General features: G+C 34.4%; 2 protein-coding genes across 4 annotated transcripts in view; one reads left to right on the forward strand and one right to left on the reverse strand.

Annotated features, from left to right (window-relative positions):
• Window positions 1-17,843, reverse strand: part of stxbp4 (syntaxin binding protein 4) — a 32,265-nt gene extending 14,422 nt beyond the window's left edge. Inside the window, exons 1-17 of one of the 3 annotated variants that reach the window (XM_058794572.1) lie at window positions 17,760-17,843; window positions 16,556-16,714; window positions 13,719-13,792; window positions 13,455-13,550; window positions 13,301-13,370; window positions 13,131-13,205; window positions 11,449-11,528; window positions 10,226-10,355; window positions 9,786-9,918; window positions 8,937-9,043; window positions 8,531-8,753; window positions 8,340-8,418; window positions 5,500-5,597; window positions 4,686-4,782; window positions 4,382-4,494; window positions 4,152-4,241; window positions 3,933-3,998 (exon numbers count right to left, since the gene is read on the reverse strand). In XM_058794572.1, coding sequence (XP_058650555.1) covers window positions 3,933-3,998; window positions 4,152-4,241; window positions 4,382-4,494; window positions 4,686-4,782; window positions 5,500-5,597; window positions 8,340-8,418; window positions 8,531-8,753; window positions 8,937-9,043; window positions 9,786-9,918; window positions 10,226-10,355; window positions 11,449-11,528; window positions 13,131-13,205; window positions 13,301-13,370; window positions 13,455-13,550; window positions 13,719-13,785 — 1,524 coding nt within the window. In that variant the 5' untranslated portion in view covers window positions 13,786-13,792; window positions 16,556-16,714; window positions 17,760-17,843. The other 2 variants (XM_058794573.1, XM_058794574.1) reach the window with 2 other exon arrangements.
• On the forward strand, window positions 17,783-20,993 carry LOC131551559 (cytochrome c oxidase assembly protein COX11, mitochondrial). Its single transcript, XM_058794575.1, has 5 exons — window positions 17,783-17,919; window positions 18,868-19,233; window positions 19,319-19,474; window positions 20,382-20,507; window positions 20,658-20,993. Exons 2-5 carry the CDS (start codon window positions 18,916-18,918, stop codon window positions 20,838-20,840), a joined length of 783 nt encoding a protein of 260 aa, XP_058650558.1. The 5' UTR covers window positions 17,783-17,919; window positions 18,868-18,915; the 3' UTR covers window positions 20,841-20,993.
• The last annotated feature ends 197 nt before the right edge of the window (window positions 20,994-21,190 follow it).

Below are 21,190 nucleotides of genomic sequence, written 5' to 3' on the forward strand. Positions count from 1 at the left end.
GTAAATTTACTACTGTAAATATATCAAAACGTCGTTTTTAATTAGTAATATGCATTGCTAAGAATTAATTTGGACAACTTTAAAGGTGATTTTCTCAATATTTAGATTTTTTTGCACCCTCAGATTCCAGATTTTCCAAATATTGTCCGATCCTAACAAATCATACATCAATGGAAAGCTTATTTATTCAGCTTTCAGATGATGTATAAATCTCAATTTTGAAAAATTGACACTTAAGACTTTTGTGGTCCAGGGTCACATATGGTGATTTGGTGCTCGGAAAACATTTTTATTATTATCAATGTTAAAAACAGTTGTGCTGTTTTATATTTTTGTTGAAACAGTCATACTTTTTTCATGATTAATCTGATTAACAACAACAACAACAAAAAAATACAGCATTTATTTTATAAATATTTATACAGTAAATTTATTTATTTGTAACTTTTGATCAATTTAATGAATCCTTGCTGTTTTTTTATTTGCTGATATATATAATTATATATATATATATATATATATATATATATAATTATTTATAATATATATAATTTTAGCCTGTGCTAAATTGTGTGTGTACATATATATACAGGTGCATCTCAAAAACAGAATATCGTGAAAAAGGCTTTTTTTGTAACTTATTTCAAAAAGTTCCATATATTCTAGATTCATTACATGTAAAGTACAATACTGCAAAAGTTTTTTGTTTTAATTTTGATGATTAGAGCTTACAGCTCATGAAAGTCAAAATATTAGAATATTTACAGGTGTGTGTGTGTATATATTTCTTTGTTTTTTTGTTTTAACCATAAATATCACTAAATTTTATTCCATTTTTGCTTAAATTTAAGATATATTCTCCAAACAAAATTGTTAATATTGAAAGCAGTTTTGACTTTAAAGTAAATTTGTGTTGTTTTAAGAATGTTTAGATATTCTTATTGGAAAAAAACACACAAAATATGCATTATTATTTTATTTAATTAATTTTTTTACAGCGTAGGGCTTGTCAAAGCTCAAAACAAGCTCTCTATCGTATCCATAACCCCAGATCACAGTACACAGATAAAATTTAAATGGAGAGATCTTATCCCTAGAGCCACATGGACAAGTCACACCAGTCACGGCTGCCCCTATACACGTTTTGCTGTAATGTAGCCGGGTGAACACTGCGTGGACAGAGATGTAGCCTGCACATTTCTCACAAGAGACTAGGCTTAAAAGCACACTGCTTCGATGCTGAAAAGCCCATCAGCCTACCTGTTGCTCTAATGGTAGATATAGAAGGTAAAGTGTGGGTGGAGGTGAAGAGAGCAGAAAGGATTCAGCAACACAGAACGAAGCTTTAAAGAAACACAGGGCTTTAAAAAGCCTTGGTTTCACACCACAGGGAGTGTAGTACAACTATTAGCGCTTCAATGTGATGAACTGGATACGAACTGAGCCCTCTGTAGTGCTCCAGGAGGGAGCAGCTGCGACTCCACAGACTGGAGCAAAGCGCTCTGGGAAGGGGAGACAGAAGTTGCATTGACCCTGACGCCAATAGAAACGCCAAAGGGCCTCATACAGCTGACCAAACATTCAATGTGATGCTTTGATAAAGAGTATAACTGCATTTTCCTTCTTATTTAGATCACCTCTTAAGGTCAACCGCAAGTGAAATTATTGTTGCTTCAATTCATTGCTGCAAGTGAATAGAAATTGAATGCTTTTGCGAGAGAAACGATATCGCCAGCAGCCGGGTCGATACGAGGGCGCAGCACTCTGTGCGTACCCTCAGAAGAAATCATGCAGGCGCCCCTGAGGGCGCTAATAGTTCACCACACACACCATATACCATACATATAAACTAGTTTCTAAGAAAATGTGAGCGGTGCTTTTTCTGGCCAAAACTTACTGCCATGATGTGAATGTGTCACTAACTGATTGCTAAGGTGTTCTTTTAGCATGTTGATATGTGGACAAAAAAAACCAAACAATCAAAACGAGCCCACCAACAAATCTCTACGATATTCTGTGCTCATGTTGTCGTACAAAGTTTGGGGTGAAAAAGATTCTTTTAATATTTTTGAAATAAATCTCTTATGCATTTATTTGATAAAACATACAGTAAAAACTGTAATATTTTGAAATATCATGACAATTTAAAATACCTGTTTTCTATTTTAATAAATTTTAAAATGTAATGTATTCCTGTGATGGCGACGTTACATTTCAGCAGCAATGCTCCAGTCTTTAGTGCCACACAATCCTTCAGTAATCATTCTAATATGCTGATTTGGTGCTCAAGAAACATTTTTTATTATTAATATCAATGCTGAAAACATTTGTGCTGCTTAATATTTTTGTGGAAACCATGATATTTTTTCCAGGATTCTTTGATGAATAAAAAGTTCAAAAGAACAGAATTTATTTGAAATTGAAATATTTTGTAACATAAATGTTCTGTTTCATATTCATCTCTGTAACACACACAAGCAACACCTAATATTGGTGGTTTGTTCAAATTATAAACCAAGCATAAGTAATCTTGAAGATGTCATTAGCATAGACTGTACTGCCAATTTAGTTTAATTGATATGCAGCAGGATGATCAGAATGTACTGCTCTGCTGCCTTAGTAACAATCTAATAAAACCATTAAAGTCCAATTAATCTCGCATAGAATGCTGAGGCTCTTTGGATTTGGGTTTACGTAACAAGCACTTCTAAGGCTCCGAGATAGAACCCAAAGGGCTTGTGGGTGCCCATTTCTTTATAACTCATAGAAAAGAACTATTTCCAAACACCGACTGCCATCCCTCAATGTCCTACATACTTCATCTCCCACATGATGTTCTTAATGTGGGTGTTTCAAGCTTCCTGTAGTGAGCGTAACACGCTGAAAATAGATATTTGGATATTGCTCATAGCATTTTTCATTTTTTTCATTTGAGTTCTGTATAGTGTTGCTGATAAAATAATGCAGTTTCAGCATTTAACTCTACAGAGCACCTGCATCTCATCTTTAAGAGTCTAATGGCACATGTGCCCAGAGCTCCCCCCTGTGGCATATCTAACACGGTACAGTGACAATGGAATAGAACTTCATGAGTTCACACTTACATATAATAAACTGAGTAAAGGTTATGCATATTTGGCGTGCTGTCCAGGGAGAGGGCTCTGAGCTCAGTAATTACTCCCGAGCCCAGGGTACTCCCCCTGTCCGGGGAGAAGGGTCCGAGCTCTGCCTTTAGCCCGGACCCAGAGCGCTCCTCTCCGTGCTGGGGTAGGAACGGGCTGAAGGTGAGGAGTCTGGGTGGTGGAGGGATGCTGAAAGACTAGAGATGATGGAGGTAAGACTGCTTTGATTATTTATAGGGGTTCTGATTGGATAAATGGTGTGATTACTGATGATGAATTGGCTGTGTCAATTATCTGAGCGTGCTCCTCGCGAAATTTGTTAATAAAACATCACAATGTAAAAAAATAAAACAAAAGATGAATGTCTTAAAGTTAAAGGCCAGTTTTACACCACTTTTAGCAGTTTAACTGCAACAGCAGGCTAATTCTGAGCTTACACCGTGGAAGTCAAACCCAAAATTGTAGCAATTGTGTGAATTTAGCCAGATGGTCAATATATTCATACCATATGTTAGATCTCCTAATTCTGAAAAACTTCAAGAACCAAAAGGTGAAATGTAGTAATTATTTATAAACTTCACTGCATGTAGAAATTGATTAAAGCTTCATATAAAAATGTAAAAAAGATGAAAAGATGAGTAGTTTCAATTATTTTATGTTAATTCTAAAATGCAAAATGATTATGTTGATAAATAGGTTGCAGTAAGCTTTGCACATGTGCAGTTTGAATGCTGCAACCTGCTAAAATGGGCACCAAAATGAACGTGTTCTGCTTACAGTGTGAAACGGGTGTTGGAATGAGTTGCGTACCTGTTTAACTTTTGTCAGTTCCTGCAGCATCTTATGATTAAGGCTCTCAGATTCTGCCAGCTTATCCTGTTAGAAGAGAGATCTTCGTATGAGTCAGCATCAGAGTTAGCGCACTCATTTTGACAAATAGGATTAATAAGAGTCTCGCTCAATAACACATGAATGAATGTCACACATTCCAGCATGTGACAATGTTTGAAATCGTTGTCATGGTGGTACCTGCATTCTCTTGAGCTCTCTCAAGGCCTCAATGTGGTCTTTTCTTAGTCGCTCCATCTCATCCAGATCATCAGAGTCAGATAATGATGGCTTTGAAAATAATTGTAATTATATAAATATTACAGTATATTAAAAACACTGACAAATAATAAAACATTATATACTATATATATGCACATTATGTGTGTATGTTTCTGCTGAAAAAATAACTAAAAATCATTTGCACTTACTGTAGGGTTTGATGGAGACTCAATGAGATCATCTGATGGCAATCTTGCTACTTCCTGTTCTGAGTCAGATTTGGCTGGTAGTTTAAAGAGTTCCTTTGCCACTCTCTCAAAATCTTACAGAAAAAAAAATTCTTATTAAAATGTGTTCAGTCATACAAAATGACTGATACCACAATGCCTTTTTAGGAGTTTATTTTTTAAGGTATAAACCGAGAATAATGTACTGCATAAGTTAGGAGAGGTAAAAAGCCATTAGTACATAAACAACTATGACATAATGAAGACTGACAGAATTTTTTCTCACCTCCATAAGCCACTGTCCCTCCTGGGTTCAAACGCAGCCTTTCTCTCAGAGTCAGGACCTGAGACTCAGTAGGCTTCAATCCCAGCACCTCCAGTGCCTGTGGACAAAATAACCGCCCTTTTAGAACATTACGTTACACCAATATAATGTGGTCACTGCTTTGCTCTCTCTCTCACACACACACACACACACACACACACACACGCACGCACACACACACACACACACACACTCGATTGAATGTCTATGTATAAAATATAATACAAATAATAATAATATATTTAATGCATTTAGTGTCATTTAAATGTATTTTAAATTTAATTTAAATAAATGTATCCACTAAATAAACATTACAAATAAAACTATAAATATGTATTTCCACAAAATTATATAAATATTTCATATAAATACATATTACTGAAAAATGAGCTTCTGGAGTTATTTCTAAAAATTGTTCATCGTCTACACTCTTTTCCATAACAACAGATCTACAGACTGTGTTGTAGTCCAATGTGATTTAACACAATGAAGCTATGGCACAGTCTCTATTGATTTTCCCATAATACCACAGGAGGTGTGGATACGGGATAGCACGTTGCACATATTGTTCAACAGTGGGATTAACTCCCTCCACACATGATAGTAAAACCGTAAAAGATCAATACAGTACTGAGACTGATGGGTAACTAATCGTTAAAGCCCGCTGGGGGGGACGCCCAGTGTTTGACCTTGCTGTAAACACGAGATGTTTCTGTAATTCTCTATTGTGACAGAAATAGTAAGTCTCAAATTGAAAGGATATGATTATGGAGACCTGCTCTATTTTCTCTGGCTTGACTTCGAAGCTGGGAGTCGAGGATAGAGGTTTCGAGGGTCTGCAGGTATTGCTGGGATTACAGGCAGCGGTTGCATCTGGGCAAAGAGAGAGAGAGAATCCAAATGAAAAAATCTCTTTTGCAAAACAGCTGTTTGTGATTTTGGTAGAGCACATCACATTTTTTGTAAGACTCTTACATAACTCTATGAGAGTATCATTTATTTAAGTAGATGCCTCACAGTAGTGGTTCAAAGAAGTATTTGGGCATTTAAGCCACACTTACAAATTCTAGAGTGTCTCTGCATTATATAACAAGACATCGAACGAAGTAGCATTTAGTTTATAGAAATGTAGGACACACTTTTCAAGAAAAATGTTTCTCATTTTCTGGTTGTCAGACATTAATGCAAAATTTGTTTGCAGATGACACATGCTTTCATATTTTGTATCTAATGCAAAAACAATTATATACTCTGTCCAAAAGTTTGGAAAAGTAAAATAATTTTTATTTTTAATTTTTCAGCAAGTATGCATTAAATTGATCAAAATGACATTCATGCATGTCATTCAATGTTTTAAACAATTTCTATTTCAAATAAATGATTTTTCTTTGAACTTTGAAAGACAAGTATTTCAGTTTCCTCAAAAATATTAAACAACACAATTGTTTTCAACATTCCTAATAATTTGAAATGCTTCTTCAGCAGCAAACCATCATGGGAATAAGTTAAAATTTTAAAATATATTAAAATAGAAAACAAATATATTTTAAATTGCAATAATATTTCACAATTTTAATGTATCAAATAAATGCAGCCTTGGTGAGCATTAGAGACTTCCAAAAACATCCAAATGATTTTTGGGGCCACTTCAGGTCAACAATTCAAACTCTCATTCAAATATTACACAATTATATTTGATCCCTCATGATGGCTTGGATAAATGCTTTGTGAACAAGCAGGAATTAATATTGTTTGCATAGGCTGTTTTTTTCTCCATAAACCCCACCCGACCAGATCTGTGAACTGGAGAGAATGCACAATGCTTTGCTCAAAATAGTGCCAACCCTGACAAATCCTCTTATACGATGAATAACTGTGAGTGTAACTGAGCTTACAGGTATGTGCTCTGATCATGAGCTCACTATCTCATCATTTATTGTTCACTCATTCGTTATCTGCCAATTTGTTGATCTTTTTGCGGGGATTTATTTCCTGAAAGCAACTTCTTGGAAATTCAAAGCCATTTTAGAGTAATATCAGACAGTCCCCCTCACAGCGTAACAGGGCATTACAGGGGTCTCAATGAGGGTTTTTATGCAATAATTAATTTTCATTACCTGGGCTCCGGCGAAAATGTACATGCTGTTCTTAAAAGTGGTTCCCTCATAGGGTATTTCCAATACAATATTGTATACAGAGTTGGCACTATTTTGAACACAGCAGATCTGGTCTGGGTGGGGTTTATAGAAAAAATAAAACAGCCTGTGCAAACAATAGTAATTCTTGCTTTTACACAAAGCATTTACCCAAGCCATTATAAGAGATCAAATATAATGGTGCAATATTTGAATCAAAGTTTCAATTGTTAATGCAAAGTGGCCCCAGAAATTACACTTAAATAATAATAATTTTTCTTCATTTCATATTTCATGTTCCTCGTTCAGTACAGCTGGTGTTTAAATCTGTTGTAAATCGCAGCTCAGAAGAGCTTTATTACAGGTGCTCGTCAATGAAATGAAACCCTGTCCTGAACAGAGTTCAGTATCCTCGATTTCACCTGGAGCTATGTGTCATGTTGATGGTAATATCCATTTTCAAAACCATGCCAGCTGGATTATCTTGAGTTACAAACACAGCATCTTATCATCAGCACACGTCTGCTGAACAGGTAGCTCAATCCAGGTTATGCCAAAATGCTTCTTATCTATGAGTTTCAGATTGTTCAAAGGCAAAATGCAAAATGTTGACGTTTTGGAAGCAAAAATCAGTTACAGTAAAGCACTTACAATGGATGAACAGGGACATGCAATCTTGTATTTGTGGTAAAGTACTTTAATTATTCCCAAAAATAGTTTTAAAAAACATTTTAAATTGTCATTTTAATGTTGGGATTACAGTCTATTGCATGCATTATGTAAAAGTTACAGTAATAATTTTGTTTTTTATAGTTGGATAAATATTAAAAATGGTGTTGTTCACAATTAACATTGCTTTTTGAATCTTTTATTCCCACTACTACAATTTAACAGGTAATTCTCACAAAGAATATGATTAGTTGACCCCAAAATCAAAAAGAAATAATTTATATTTTGCTTAAAAAATTATTTTTAGCCTATTTTTAAGACCATTAAGATTTTTTGCATGGTGACTAATGTTATTGGAATATGAAAAATATAAGTATTGCAAGTGTGAAATATTTAAATATCATTGTAGTTTTTTTCATTTATACAATTAATTTTTTTATGTATACCATCTATTTTTTCTTTTGATTTTGGAGTGAAATGTGACTTGTATTTCTGAGTCCAACTGTAACGCATATAAAACAGCTGCACATATATTGAATGCAACAAATGAAGCCTTCTCACCAAAGCCAATTTATGCAGCAAAGAGATGTGTATATAGCAAAAATATGAACTAAATGCATACCTTTTTTCAAAACCAATGTATTTGAATGTTTTTCTTTTCCCTCATGTATTTCAAAACCTTTACTGTAACTATTATTTTTGTTCCTTTGGATAATTTTCTGTGCTAAATCAACATACGCTCTGAATAGAGTTGAACTTGTATGGAACTCCTATGGGATTCCTATAAAGGGCTGTATAAATCTTGCAGTACCAGAGTTGGCCACTGTGGTGCAGGCACTCTCAGGTGAGGACACGGGGGTGTGATTAGGCTTTGCTGTTGCTGGTCGTACCTGTAGAAAAGACACAAATTGAAGCCTTTAAGAAAATTTAAACCACACTCTAAAAGACACACGAGAACAGTTACTACATTAATGTGTCTCTGGCCACAGTCTTGTGTCTCACCTTAGTAAGTTCTACAGAAGGCAATGTCTCACTTCCAGAGTTGGGGGTGTTGGCTATTTTTGGAACGAGACCTCCAGGCAGAGTTGCTCCCCCCAGTCCAGCGGGCCTATGTTGGGGGGCTGTACTGCAGGTAGGCTGAAGGGAGATGGGGCTGTGGGGTCCACTGCTGGAGCCTGATGAAGACCTTCGTCTGATAAATGCTATTTCTACTGTAGGGTCTGGTCTGTAGGGCAAAACAGTGACGTTTATAAATATCTGATTTTACACTCTGTCCCATCCATCTGCATTTGTCTTGGATGGAAGCAAAGTCTTTTAAGATACTAAGCATATTTACATTACGTTATCATTCTGGAAAGGTTGTCTTGACAGTTTGTTCATATAGACATATATATATTTGAGAACTAACCTGAGTTTTGTTCGAGTGAGTATGGTTTTGGCTTCTTCATGTGTTACTCCAATGAATGACTCCTTATTGATGGATATGAGCTGGTCCCCAGCCTTTAGTCTCCCATCCTAGAGTCAAAAGAAAAACACATCACTTCACCTTAACGGACTTCACGTAATTTCACTTTAATTACTTCAACAAAACTGTTTAAAAATACAGTAAAAACAGTAATATTGTGAAGTAATATTACAATTTAAAATAACTATTTCCTCTTTTTAGTATATTTAAAATGGAATTTATTGCTATGATGGCAAATATACATTTTCAGCAGCCATTACTCCAGCTCTCAACATAACATCAGAAATCATTCTAATATGCTGATATGGTAGTCAAGAAAAACTTCTTACTATTATCAGTGTTAAAAACTTAAGTTGAACTGCTTAATATTTTTATGGAAACCATAATTTTTTCAAGATTCACTGATGAACATAAAGTTCAAAAGAACAGCATTTATTTAAAACAGAAATCTTTTGTAATATCACCAATGTCTTTACTGTCACTTTTGATGACGTTAATGCATCCTTGCTGAATTCATTTCTTTCAAAAAAATAAAAATAAAGAAAAATGTACTGACCTTAAACTTGTATATGTTAGTGTAATTTACTGTACTTCACCTCAACATAATCTACTTTACTCACTAACTTTATTCACAAACTACTAGGGCTTTGCTAACGCAGAATCAACACACACAAAAAATGTGTATGTACAAATATTTTCTTTTTTTTTTTTTTGTTTTTCTTTCTAAACTCATAAATATGATTCTAAATTCTATTCTACAATTTTACAAAATTAGATAACAAAAAAAAATACCTTTTGGCAATCACCTCCTTGTATTATTTCCTGAACGTACACCATTGGCCCCTCTGCACGGTTAGCTCCGCCCCTGATGACCAAGCCTAATCCAGTCCCTTTGGCAACACATATCAACTGAATCATGCAGTCCCTGGGGAAAGAGAGGTAAACATAAGGGCTTTGATCAACATCAGAAACAATGGTTCCTGAGGTGATTCGCTTTTTGTCCAATAACAATAAATTAATCTTTTGTGGGATTTCTCTTTTACTCGGACTAGGTCAGATGTTTTCAGGCTCAGACTCTTCAATCGGGAAACTATTAGCAGCAACAGTGTGAGAAAGCTGCTAGGTTCTGTCATTTGTTTTGGTAATAGGATTATTTGAAGTATATACAAAAGGATCACATAAAAGCACAAGATAAAATCTGAATCAGATCTACAGTCATATTTTGTTCTCACGTGCAGACTTGTGGAGGTGGGGAGGTAATGCAGGCAGTGGTGTATACTGGGTTTGGGTCTTTAGGGCTCAGAAGCAGAGGACTGGTTGATCTGGAAGATGAGGAGGAGGAGGCAGTATCGGTGATCTTTCCTAAAGACAAGAGATTTGCTTTTTAATACTTTCAATCACTGCAACTTTTTCACTTAGAATAAGAATACACTTAGAATATTTTGTTGTGTAAACACTACTGTTCAAAGGTTTCGGGTATTTAGATCAAAAAGTCTGTAAAAACATTTATATTACAAAATATTATCACAATGTAATAGAAGTGTTTTCTATTTTTGATATGCATGTAATTTATTTCTATAATGTCAAAACTGAAATTTCAGCAGCCATTACTCCTGTCTGTTTTGGTGCCAAAGTAACATTTCTTATTATCACATTTGAAATGGTTGTGCTGCTTAATATTTTTGTGTTGTATTAACATTTTTTTGTGATGATTTTATTCTTTGATGAGTAGAAAGTTCAAAAAAACAGCATTTCAGTAAAAAAAAAGTAAGTAAAATGTATTTATATAGCACCTTTCACAGACAAAGAGTCACAAAGTGCTTACAATAAAAATTTAAATCAAAAAAGTTAAAATACCAGTTGTATAAATACCACCAAATATCACAAAAATTTGCTTCCAGACCATATTGCTAATTAAAGGCTTGTCCAAAAAGATATGTCTTTAGGTGTCTTTTAAAAGATTCAACAGAACACATAGTTCTCAATGACAAGGGGAGAGAGTTGCAAAGCCTTAGAGCCACAACACAGAAAGCACGGTCACCCCTTGTCTTAAGACGTGTTCTGGGAATAATAATCAGTGAAATACAAATCTTTTGCAACATTATAAATGTTTTTACTGTCACTTGTGGATTTAATGCATTACTGCTGAATAAAAGTAATAATTTATTTTAAATAAAATGTACTGGCCCCTAACTTTTTAAAAGGTAGTGTATACACATATATTGTTCCAAGTCTATTCTGATGCTTGCTTGATGTAGAAATGACTCTTCATGTAGAAATCAATGATAGAAATGGCTTTTTATGTAGAAAACGATGTTATGGAGGACCCAAACCAAATTGTTTTCTAAGCTGGCACATTGTAGGCTATTTTTGTCAGTTGCTGCAAGTTCTCAAAATCAGACATTAGTCATTCACTCCTGAAATTCAGTAAAATGATAGACGTAGTGGAAATTACCTGTGGAAACAGAGGTGTCTGATCCAGAACTGGTACTACTGCTGGAGCCATATTTTTCCATTAACTCAACAAATTCTCTCCTAATTATAAACATATAAAGACACATGCAAAATCAGTCATATGTAAATTCACCTTTTCTGGACACATAATTTTCCAGTGGTTCATAATAAGAGGGCTTTTGTACAGACTAACTCTTTGTGTTCAAAGCATAAACATTATGTGGGTTTACCATTCTGTAAAATCGAGCATTACATAAGTATGAACAAACTTGTTCTAAGGAAGTGCTGGAGAATATTATCATTCTTAGTTTTTAAAATACACACAAAAAAGAACACACACACACACACAGTCTGGCATTTGTGGTTTACGGGGACTCTCCATAGGCGTAATGGTTTTTATACTGTACAAACTATATGTGCTATTGCCCTACATCTAAACCTACCCCTTACAGGAAACTACTGGCAATTTTTGAATTTCATAAAACACCATTTTGTATGTTTTTTTAAGCCTTTTGTTTTATGGGGACACAGGAAGTGTCCTCATAAACCATGTTTACGTTGTAGTACCCATGTTATTATACACATTTGTGTCCTCATAAACCATATATACCAGTACACACACACACACACACACACACACACAAAACCATTAAACCCCCAAACTACATTTTAAAAGGCAGTCTGAAGTTATTTAATATGACAGCTCCCATTAAATGCAACTTCCTCATTAGTCCTAAAAGAAGCTTAGAAGCACTTAATTAGATTACGGAAGTCATTACAGATAAATTGGTATCAAAGTTAATGGCCAGACTGTTTCCAAGCCAGAAATGCGATCTACGCAGTAATCTTTAAATTTGTATTATGTTCTCAAACTCTGTGCACTGTACTGAATCTGTTTGTTTGAGGTGACTGATTGTCCATTAATTATGAAGGTAATCCTTTTACAATGTTACAGATTAAAACCTGGCCTCAGCTGGTTTAACTCAGGACACATATGACAGACTTGTGGCCCAAATACGTCAACAGCTGTTCAGTCAGGAGAACAAAAGTGCTCATCAGGAAGTCACTGAGACCAGCAAAATGCCAGTTTGATTTAAACAAAGACAGACAGGAAGAACTTGACAACTGCCCAAAACCGAGACCTCTGGCAAAGCAGACAATGCCATAACAACAAAAGGCTCTACATGCGTCCTCCAAAAATGATTTAGCAAGGAGTAGCGGCTTCATGTTTTCAGTATGAACTAACTCTATAGATCAAGTCTCCTAAGAATATATTTATAAACAGCTATACTCATGTTTGGAGTTAAAAAAATAACTGAATAATATGGTAATAATAAAAAAGACAAGAAATTAGTGCTGGAAAAATGGCATCACACTAAACAAAGGCCAAAATTCTCAATAAAGTGCTAAAGACTTTAATGTACTTAAGTGTATTAAGACTATTTTTAGATTTTAAAAAAATCAAGACGCTCATCTGTACTCATCCATTTATAGGATTAAGTATATAATGTCCAACAGTACGCATTCTGTACATGGCAAGCAATATTTCCTGTCTCCATTTAATGAAAATCTTTGAACACAAAACAAATCAAATAAATAGAAAAAATACAAATAAATAGAAAAAAAAGAATCTATTCCCTTAAAAAATGTTAAATGTCACACAATTCATAAAAGTCATCTTACCTGGAAGCGTCGTCACGTACTATCAGTAAAGACATGTGATTTGTAGCTGACGCCATGCGAAGGACCTCCACTGCCCTGATTTCAAACATATTTCTCAGATTAGCTGTTTTAATACAATTTAGGCATCTTCTGTTTTATTACAGATCCATAACCAATCCAGAATACATTACTTTTCATTTGTAACACCTCCTAAATTCATGTTGTTGACATCTAAAATGAGGTCCCCTGCTCTCAGACGCCCTGAAAGACAAAAAGGGACATCATCCATCACACCCAGATTCTAAGTAGAAACATTCTGTTGAGATTTTGGGAAAGAGAACATACTGTCCTGTGCCGCCACGCCACCTGGCAAAATTCGTTTAATGAAAATGCCGAACTCTTCACCACTCTGTTCCCTGTAGCCCCCAATAATCTTCACGCCTGTCAAATTGAGAAGAAAAAGATTTTGGGGATTAATTCTTTATATGGGGGTGAGAGAACAAAGTAAATAAAATTGCGCGCCAAATGCCTTGAAAAATAAAGCAGAGTAGCCCAGTTTTCTAGGAATATTTTTATAAACTTTTTAAGAAAATGTGCTTTGGTTCTCACCAAGTCCTTTTTTACAGTCTGTAAACTCTAGTCTCTCCACAGCACGGTTGATGCCATGGGGCCCCATTATTGTCCTGAGAAAAAAAAGAGAGATTCCTTTAAATATTAGTACAAGAGATATTATCATAAAAACAAGATTTTCAGAGAAATGTTCCAGACTGTTTTTAAAAATACAGATTATCGAATGGATGGTAATAATGCGGTTGACCCTCAGAGGCATGAATGATTAAATCCTAAAGGCCAGAACATAATCATTCCCAGTCTTTTCCCCAAAATATTGCATATTGAGAGAGTTGCACAGCTGTCCATTACAACTGAAGATAATGGCAAATATTACAGTAAAAAATAAAACATGTAAAGGGGACATTCATAAAGTAAAAATATCAGTGTGAATTTGGATGTAAAATTAGACCTGAATGGTTTTAAAAGGCTTTCAAATATCTGTACTGTAACGGACACATGCTTCATAATATAGAAATACTGGAATGTATGAATTTAAAGTAAGCTAAAAAGAAAATCAGTGTTTGTGATTATAGCAAACAGAACGGTGGTTGAAGAAATAACCCATTATCAGGCAAAAAAAAAAAAAGAAAGAAAAATATTTATACAGGAAGTAGGTTACTGTGCGTGGGTTTACATAAAAATCACTCAAACGTGGATAAACACTGAAAACACCAAATGATAAATCCTTTATAGAAAGAGGGTATGTATCAAAGCCAACGATGGCCTTATCTCTATTGCATTTAATCCCTATAACAGACTGAAAGCAACAGAATATAATGTTTTGCCTTTAACTAGGACAGTGAGTAAAATGTCATTTTTATAGTACAAATATCATCACATATTTTCTGGTATTTATTTAATCTACCTTTTCCCCCTCATGTTCTATTAATAAATACTTTAAATGCTGTCCTTTGTAGTTTACATACAATGCTGCATGTGTAAAATTTTAAAAAGTAATTTCAAAACTGATATATAATGTTCACTTCGGATTCATTTTAAATGTGCATCTGACTTCATCAAAACCCAGCAAACAGATGTTATTTAAGCTTTATCCGTCTGTTTGACAAAGAAGTAGGCATGCACTTTTGAAAAGGCGATTGTTATTCAGTATAGCAACGGTGGGTTTGTTTGAGGTCAGTCTGACCCATGCAAAAACAGATTTAAAAAAAGAAAATGTTCACGAAAATAGGAAAAAATAAAACTGCAGAAAAATAAAATAATACAAACCAAATCAAAGAAAATAACTTGAAGGAGTGTACTTCTACATTGCGTACAACATTTAGAAAATCTAAGCATGTGAAATGCATTGCATTTATTAATACCTGGGGTCACTGAGACTCCAAATGTATGTACTGTTTTATGCAAGATACGTGTTATCAAGTTTATAATCAGATCAGAAAAAGTATGTTTTTAAACTATTAAAATCCGGTCAATATTTATTTTGCATTGACACTATAATATACAAGACAAGTTATGATATTAGAAAACAAGAAATTAATTAAAAAATGCAACAAATATATTTTGTATTAGTGTCACAATATGTTATAAAAAAAAACCCCAAAAACCCCAGAATAAACTCAGAAAAAAAGCCAAGTGAAGTGGAAACAAACATATGCATTAGCTAAAGACTCAACAGTGTCCATGGAACAGATGATGACTCAACTCCTGGACTTTTTAAATCTCAGACTAAAGTGTTGTTTTTGTTTTGTTGAGTTCATGTGGCGGTCAACACGAACTGAACACAATGACAAGGACAAACGCTTGTGATCCTTACTAGTGATGTATTTAACCTGATTCCCATCTCTGCAATTAGTGTTCTTTGTTATCTCCTCCTCTGCACTGTAAACAACGTACTTTAATCTCCGTCACATTAAGAGCAACAAAGAGAATTAGATTTACTGTACGTTCTGTATAATGACATGATCTGTCCTTTACTTCAGCAGGCACATCATGGTTACGACACGTTTATTTCTATCAAATCTATATCAAAAGGATTTTGTCCTACAAAATGCATACATCATAAAGCATTACGGGAAATAAAAGGATTTGTCTTTACCGAGTCACCCTGAACAAAGAGAGCTCAAATGTAGTGCGTGAGATTGTGTTACAAAAGATCCAGCATTAAACTGATCACTTAATTCTACCTAATCTGTTTTACCTTGCTCAAGCCATGTAAGGATATGCACTCAAGTGACTATATAGCGAGACTACGCAGGCATCCCCTAGGGTGCATCCTGTCTGTCTTGCTCTAACTTTACACTTCCTGCCAGTTTATCACCAAGACAATGATAATGAACTCTAAATTATTTTAAAATGACAAGTTCTTATGTACAGTCAGCAACTCTCTGTTGCGACTGAAAGCTAGTTTATCTGCATTATTAGAGCATCACAAATGATTAAGAAGAAATATGCTGAAGGCAATTGTAACATCCATGCCAAACACATTCAAACAAGCAGAAACATAAAGGATACGACACAAGCACAGCAAATAAGGCTATGATAGACATCAAATAAGCTTTAAAAGCATTAGTATTTGCTTAATCTAAAGTCTCTCAGCCAGATAACAAACAGATAATGGCATTTCCTACCAGTAGAGGAGTGATAGCCCGTCAAAGTGTTCTGCCTCCACTTGTGGAAGCAGTGCCATTGCAGGTCCACGAGCAACTGATGGTGTATTGTAAAGTCTATGTTATAACCGGGTTGGGGGAAACGGCGGTTCAAATCGGGTCAGTCTTGATGACCGAGAGACAGCAATCTACCCAGACAGTAACAGACACACTCCTACCTATCCACTAATCTCTCCTGATACCCCGCAGTCACATGGTTCGCCTCACCTCTCTCTGCGCTGCCACAGCTGATGATGATTCTGCCTCTCCGGAGGCAGGAACGCTCCAAACTTGACACCGGGTTGTGATGTGGATCTAGGGGACGGGAGTCTGACTGCATGATTTCTGATGCAGGGACACTGAATCTACAGTCCAGTCTATTTAAAACTGAAAAGACAATTAAGAAACATAAGTTAGCTTTGTCCACTACATTTTATATATAAAAAATAGAAATAAAATCAAATAGAAATTCATTAAAAGTGTCTAAAAACAAGAATGAATAAGAAAACAAAACTTGTTTTACCAAGTCCTATTTTAATATAAGGTCACTGAGGACAGTTTGTGTTTTAAATACTCCAAGAAAACAAAAAACAACAACCATGACATATAGCCTATAAATAAACCATAATTTTTAAATATTATAATCTTTTAACCCTTAACAACCCTTAATCCTTGAATGCCACCACAGGCGAAATAAGGTTAAATGCTGCCATTCAGCTGGTGACCAGGAGGAGGCGCTTTGAAGCCCTGCTGGAATTTTAAAGTACAGTAATTAAGGCAGCATGATTACTATGATTATGCATGAATCATGATTACTACTAGAACAGGGGAAATTTTCTATTTTTTTTCTCCATAAATATTTAGCTGACAGTTTTTAGCCTACCTCATTTTTACCTCAAACATCTGTGTCAATTAAATGTAAGTAAAACAGTCAAACTAGAAAGTTCACAAAGGCCAGCGTTACATTCATAAATGATCAACACGTTTTCTGCTTTCTTTTTCTTTTGCTACAGAATAACACTGTCTATACATATGTAAACACATACTGTAGCAAGCAAAATATTGAAAGTATAATTTTAAATAAATTGATTTTTACTTTAATGGTGCGATTAAATTTAATTAATTAAATTTAAACATAGTATAGTTTGAAATCCACATTTTGTGTAATATTTCAGCAAATTAACCAATAATAACCATTCAAAACCAATAAAACATATACAAACTTTGGGGATAACGTTTTAAAACTATGCATGATTTGATCCCTGAAACCTGAAGACGTTTTTACTTAACTTTTAAATATCCGTGTTGTTGAAATGTTCATGAGGCCGCGAACACTTTTTGATAAATTGATATCACAGTTAACTTGATTCAAGTGGTAACATAAGAACAATTATTATATACAACTATTATCTCTCAGCAACAAGCACTGTACCTCAAGCTAGGTCAGTTTCCGCAGCAACGGCCGGAACTGTAGTATGAAGTGGTTCGTATCCGGGGAACTTGAATCTGTTGCACCAAGTGTTGAACTTGACGTTTTGTAACATGTTGTTGATGAAGGGTGTACGTGCACATACCCGCATAATTTGAGTCAGGTAATGTTTCAGCATCTTCTGTATGAAATGCGTGTGGTTGTTTAAAACCATATTAATTTGATATTTAGTCACGGGGTCAACATATACGTTCACAACAATGTAAATAGCTTGATAGCCGGTAGATGAACACGTTAGCATGCTGTTTTGCATGATTTACAGTTGTAAGTTGTACAGTAGCAGGACTTTCTACTCTTTCTACTCTATAATTTAAGAAAAAATACCTTATTGTTTAGATTGACTATACAGCTTTACGCGTGTCAATTATTGTAGTAACGTTAGCACATAAAATAAGGCTGTAACTTAAGTAGTTTCACAATTTGCTTGATTATGTTGTAAGTTCGTATTAGCGTTCAAAAGTCGGTTTCGAGGCCGTATTTATTTGATCAAAGATACAGTAAAAATGATATTGTGGAATATTTTTAGAATTTAAAATAACTGTTTTCTATTTAAATATATTTTAAAAAGTAATGCAGTCCTGTGATGGCAAAGCTGAATGATCCTTCAGAAATCACTGTTACTATCAATGCTGCTTAATTAGCATGCTTAACTGTAATACTTTTTTTCTTTTTTCTGGATTCTTTGATGAATAGAAAGTTTTAAAAAACTGCATTTATATGAAATAGAATATAATTTATTTGTAACAATTTACAAGTCTTCACTGTCAGTTTTGATCAATTTCATGTATTTTTGCTTCTTGGGAAAAACAAAACAAAAATTTATTGATCCCAATTCCCAAACATTTAAAGGTTGAATGGACTTACTATAGTACATGTAATTAAAGCCTAGGTTTGATAGCCTAGGCCTTATTATTTTCATCAGTAAACCATTTCTTCAGTCTAGGTACTAGGCCTTTTTTAGTTGTGGACTGATCACACAGTTTGTGTAATATAATCCATCACTCCCTCATATTATTTTAATGATCATGTCTGACCTTGTTTTGGGTTTTAGGTGAAACATACCTGTCTTGTGGGGCATTTCACTTATAACTCTAGGATTATGCTATTACCGTTCCTTCTCCGTGGATGCACTGCAAAGCACTACGTACAGCAAGCGCTTTCTAGCACTCGGCTATGCATTAATTGTTGCAACGTTAGACGACTAGCCACATCCAGTGGCCAGCTCTTCCTCAGGAAGACCCCACAACGATTCCTCAACCAGTCACGAGGAGCTAAAGTTCACAAAAGGAAACATCAGAACCAGGAAGATGACTGGAAGAAAAGGAACAAGACTGTCCTCACATACATCGCGGCTGCCGGAGTTGGAATGATTGGCCTGTCATATGCTAGTGTTCCACTCTACAGACTGTACTGTCAAGTCAGTATTACACTGATAATCTCAATAAAAGTCTTTTTTTGTGGATTCATGGAATTACAATAACATGTTCCTTTTCTTTCATCAGGCAACAGGGTTGGGAGGCACAGCAGTAGCAGGACATAACACAGATCAAGTGGAGACAATGAAGCCTGTCAGGGACCGTATTATTAAAGTGACCTTCAATGCAGACACTCACGCCAGCATGCAGTGGAACTTCCGTCCGCAGCAGTCAGAGATTTACGTAAGATTATATTTTTTTCTGATCAACTTTTTGTTCAGTTTTAAAATAAGATATGAAGCACCACAATTATTTTGAACAATAATAATAAATGTTTTGGTAACACTTTACAATAAGGTGTCATTTATTAACATTAGTTAATGTATTAACATGAACAAACAATGAACAATGCATTTATTACACTATTTATTAATCTTTGTTAATGTTAGTGAAAATACAGTTATTCGTTGTTTATTCATGTTAGTTCACAGTGCATTAACTAATGTTAACAAACACAACTTGTGATTTTAATAATGCATTAGTAAATGCTGAAATTAACATTAACTAAGATTAATAAATGCTGTAAAAGTATTGTTCATTCTTAGTTCATGTTTACTAATATTGTTAACTAATGTTAACTAATGAACCTTATTGTAAAGTGTTACCAGTGTTTCTTGAGCTGCAAATCAGCATATTAAAATGATTCCTGAAGTGTGTGACTGAAGACTGGCGTAATGGGTGCAGACAATTCATCTTTTCATCACAGGAATAAATATATTTGAAAATATATTAAAGTAGAAAACACTTATTTTAGATTGCAATAATATTTCACAATATTACTGTTTTTACTGTATATTTTATCCAATAAATGTAATTAAAACATCTTAATTATTCCAAACATTTACATGTATGTGTGTATATATTAAATAAATTCCAATAATCATAAAAGTGGTTTGTAAAGATAATATTATATTTTGATTATAAGTCTGATTCTTTTCTGCCAATACTAAATCTTTCCAAGGATTGTAGCATAAATTGTCATTTAAAACACTGATTTTAAGAATGAATGTTCATATGGCATTCCATACACAGCATATTTTTCATTTAATGTCTCTGAAGATTGATTATTCTATGTTTGAATGTTTCCCAGCTCGTACCAGGAGAAACTGCGCTGGCTTTTTATAAGGCACGGAATCCCACAGACAAACCAGTGATAGGCATTTCTACCTACAATGTCGTACCTTTTGATGCTGGACAATATTTTAATAAGATACAGGTAAATATACATTTAAATATACCCATGCTGACATTACTATTATAATTTATGTCTATCCATTTGTTACCTAGCTCACTAAAAAGCATGCTAAATTCAAAATAGACGTGCTGAATTATTGTGCTAATACATTGCTCCTTTTTTCCCCATTAGTGTTTCTGTTTTGAGGAACAGAGGTTAAATCCACATGAGGAAGTAGACATGCCTGTTTTCTTCTACATTGATCCAGAGTTTGATGATGACCCCAGGATGGCACGAGTTGATACTATTACACTCTCATATACCTTTTTTGAAGCCAAGGAGGGACAGCAATTACCCATCCCTGGGTATAGCTAATTATTTAATATTCAGAGAATTTTCATCAGAATTATCTTTAGGAGAGTGTGTTCAGTAATCATTTTGGTCGTGATTACTGTATAAGTTGTCATGTTTCACTTAAATATCTGTATAGATTGAATCAAACAATTATAAAAGCTGAAAAGTAATTAAGACTGATCATCTTTCTGCGAATTTTGTTTAAGATAATAAATTATAAGTCACTGTTATTTTATACACCATAAGATAAAAATTATTTTGATATCAAACAACTGAGCTGTGTATGCAAAATTTGTGAAAATGTTTGTTTGGCTTACTTTAGAACACTAGAGGGCAGCATTTGTGCATTTTTATTATTGTCCTTTGATGTA

This window comes from Onychostoma macrolepis, chromosome 12 (assembly GCF_012432095.1).
Source record: "Onychostoma macrolepis isolate SWU-2019 chromosome 12, ASM1243209v1, whole genome shotgun sequence".
NCBI lineage: Eukaryota > Metazoa > Chordata > Actinopteri > Cypriniformes > Cyprinidae > Onychostoma > Onychostoma macrolepis.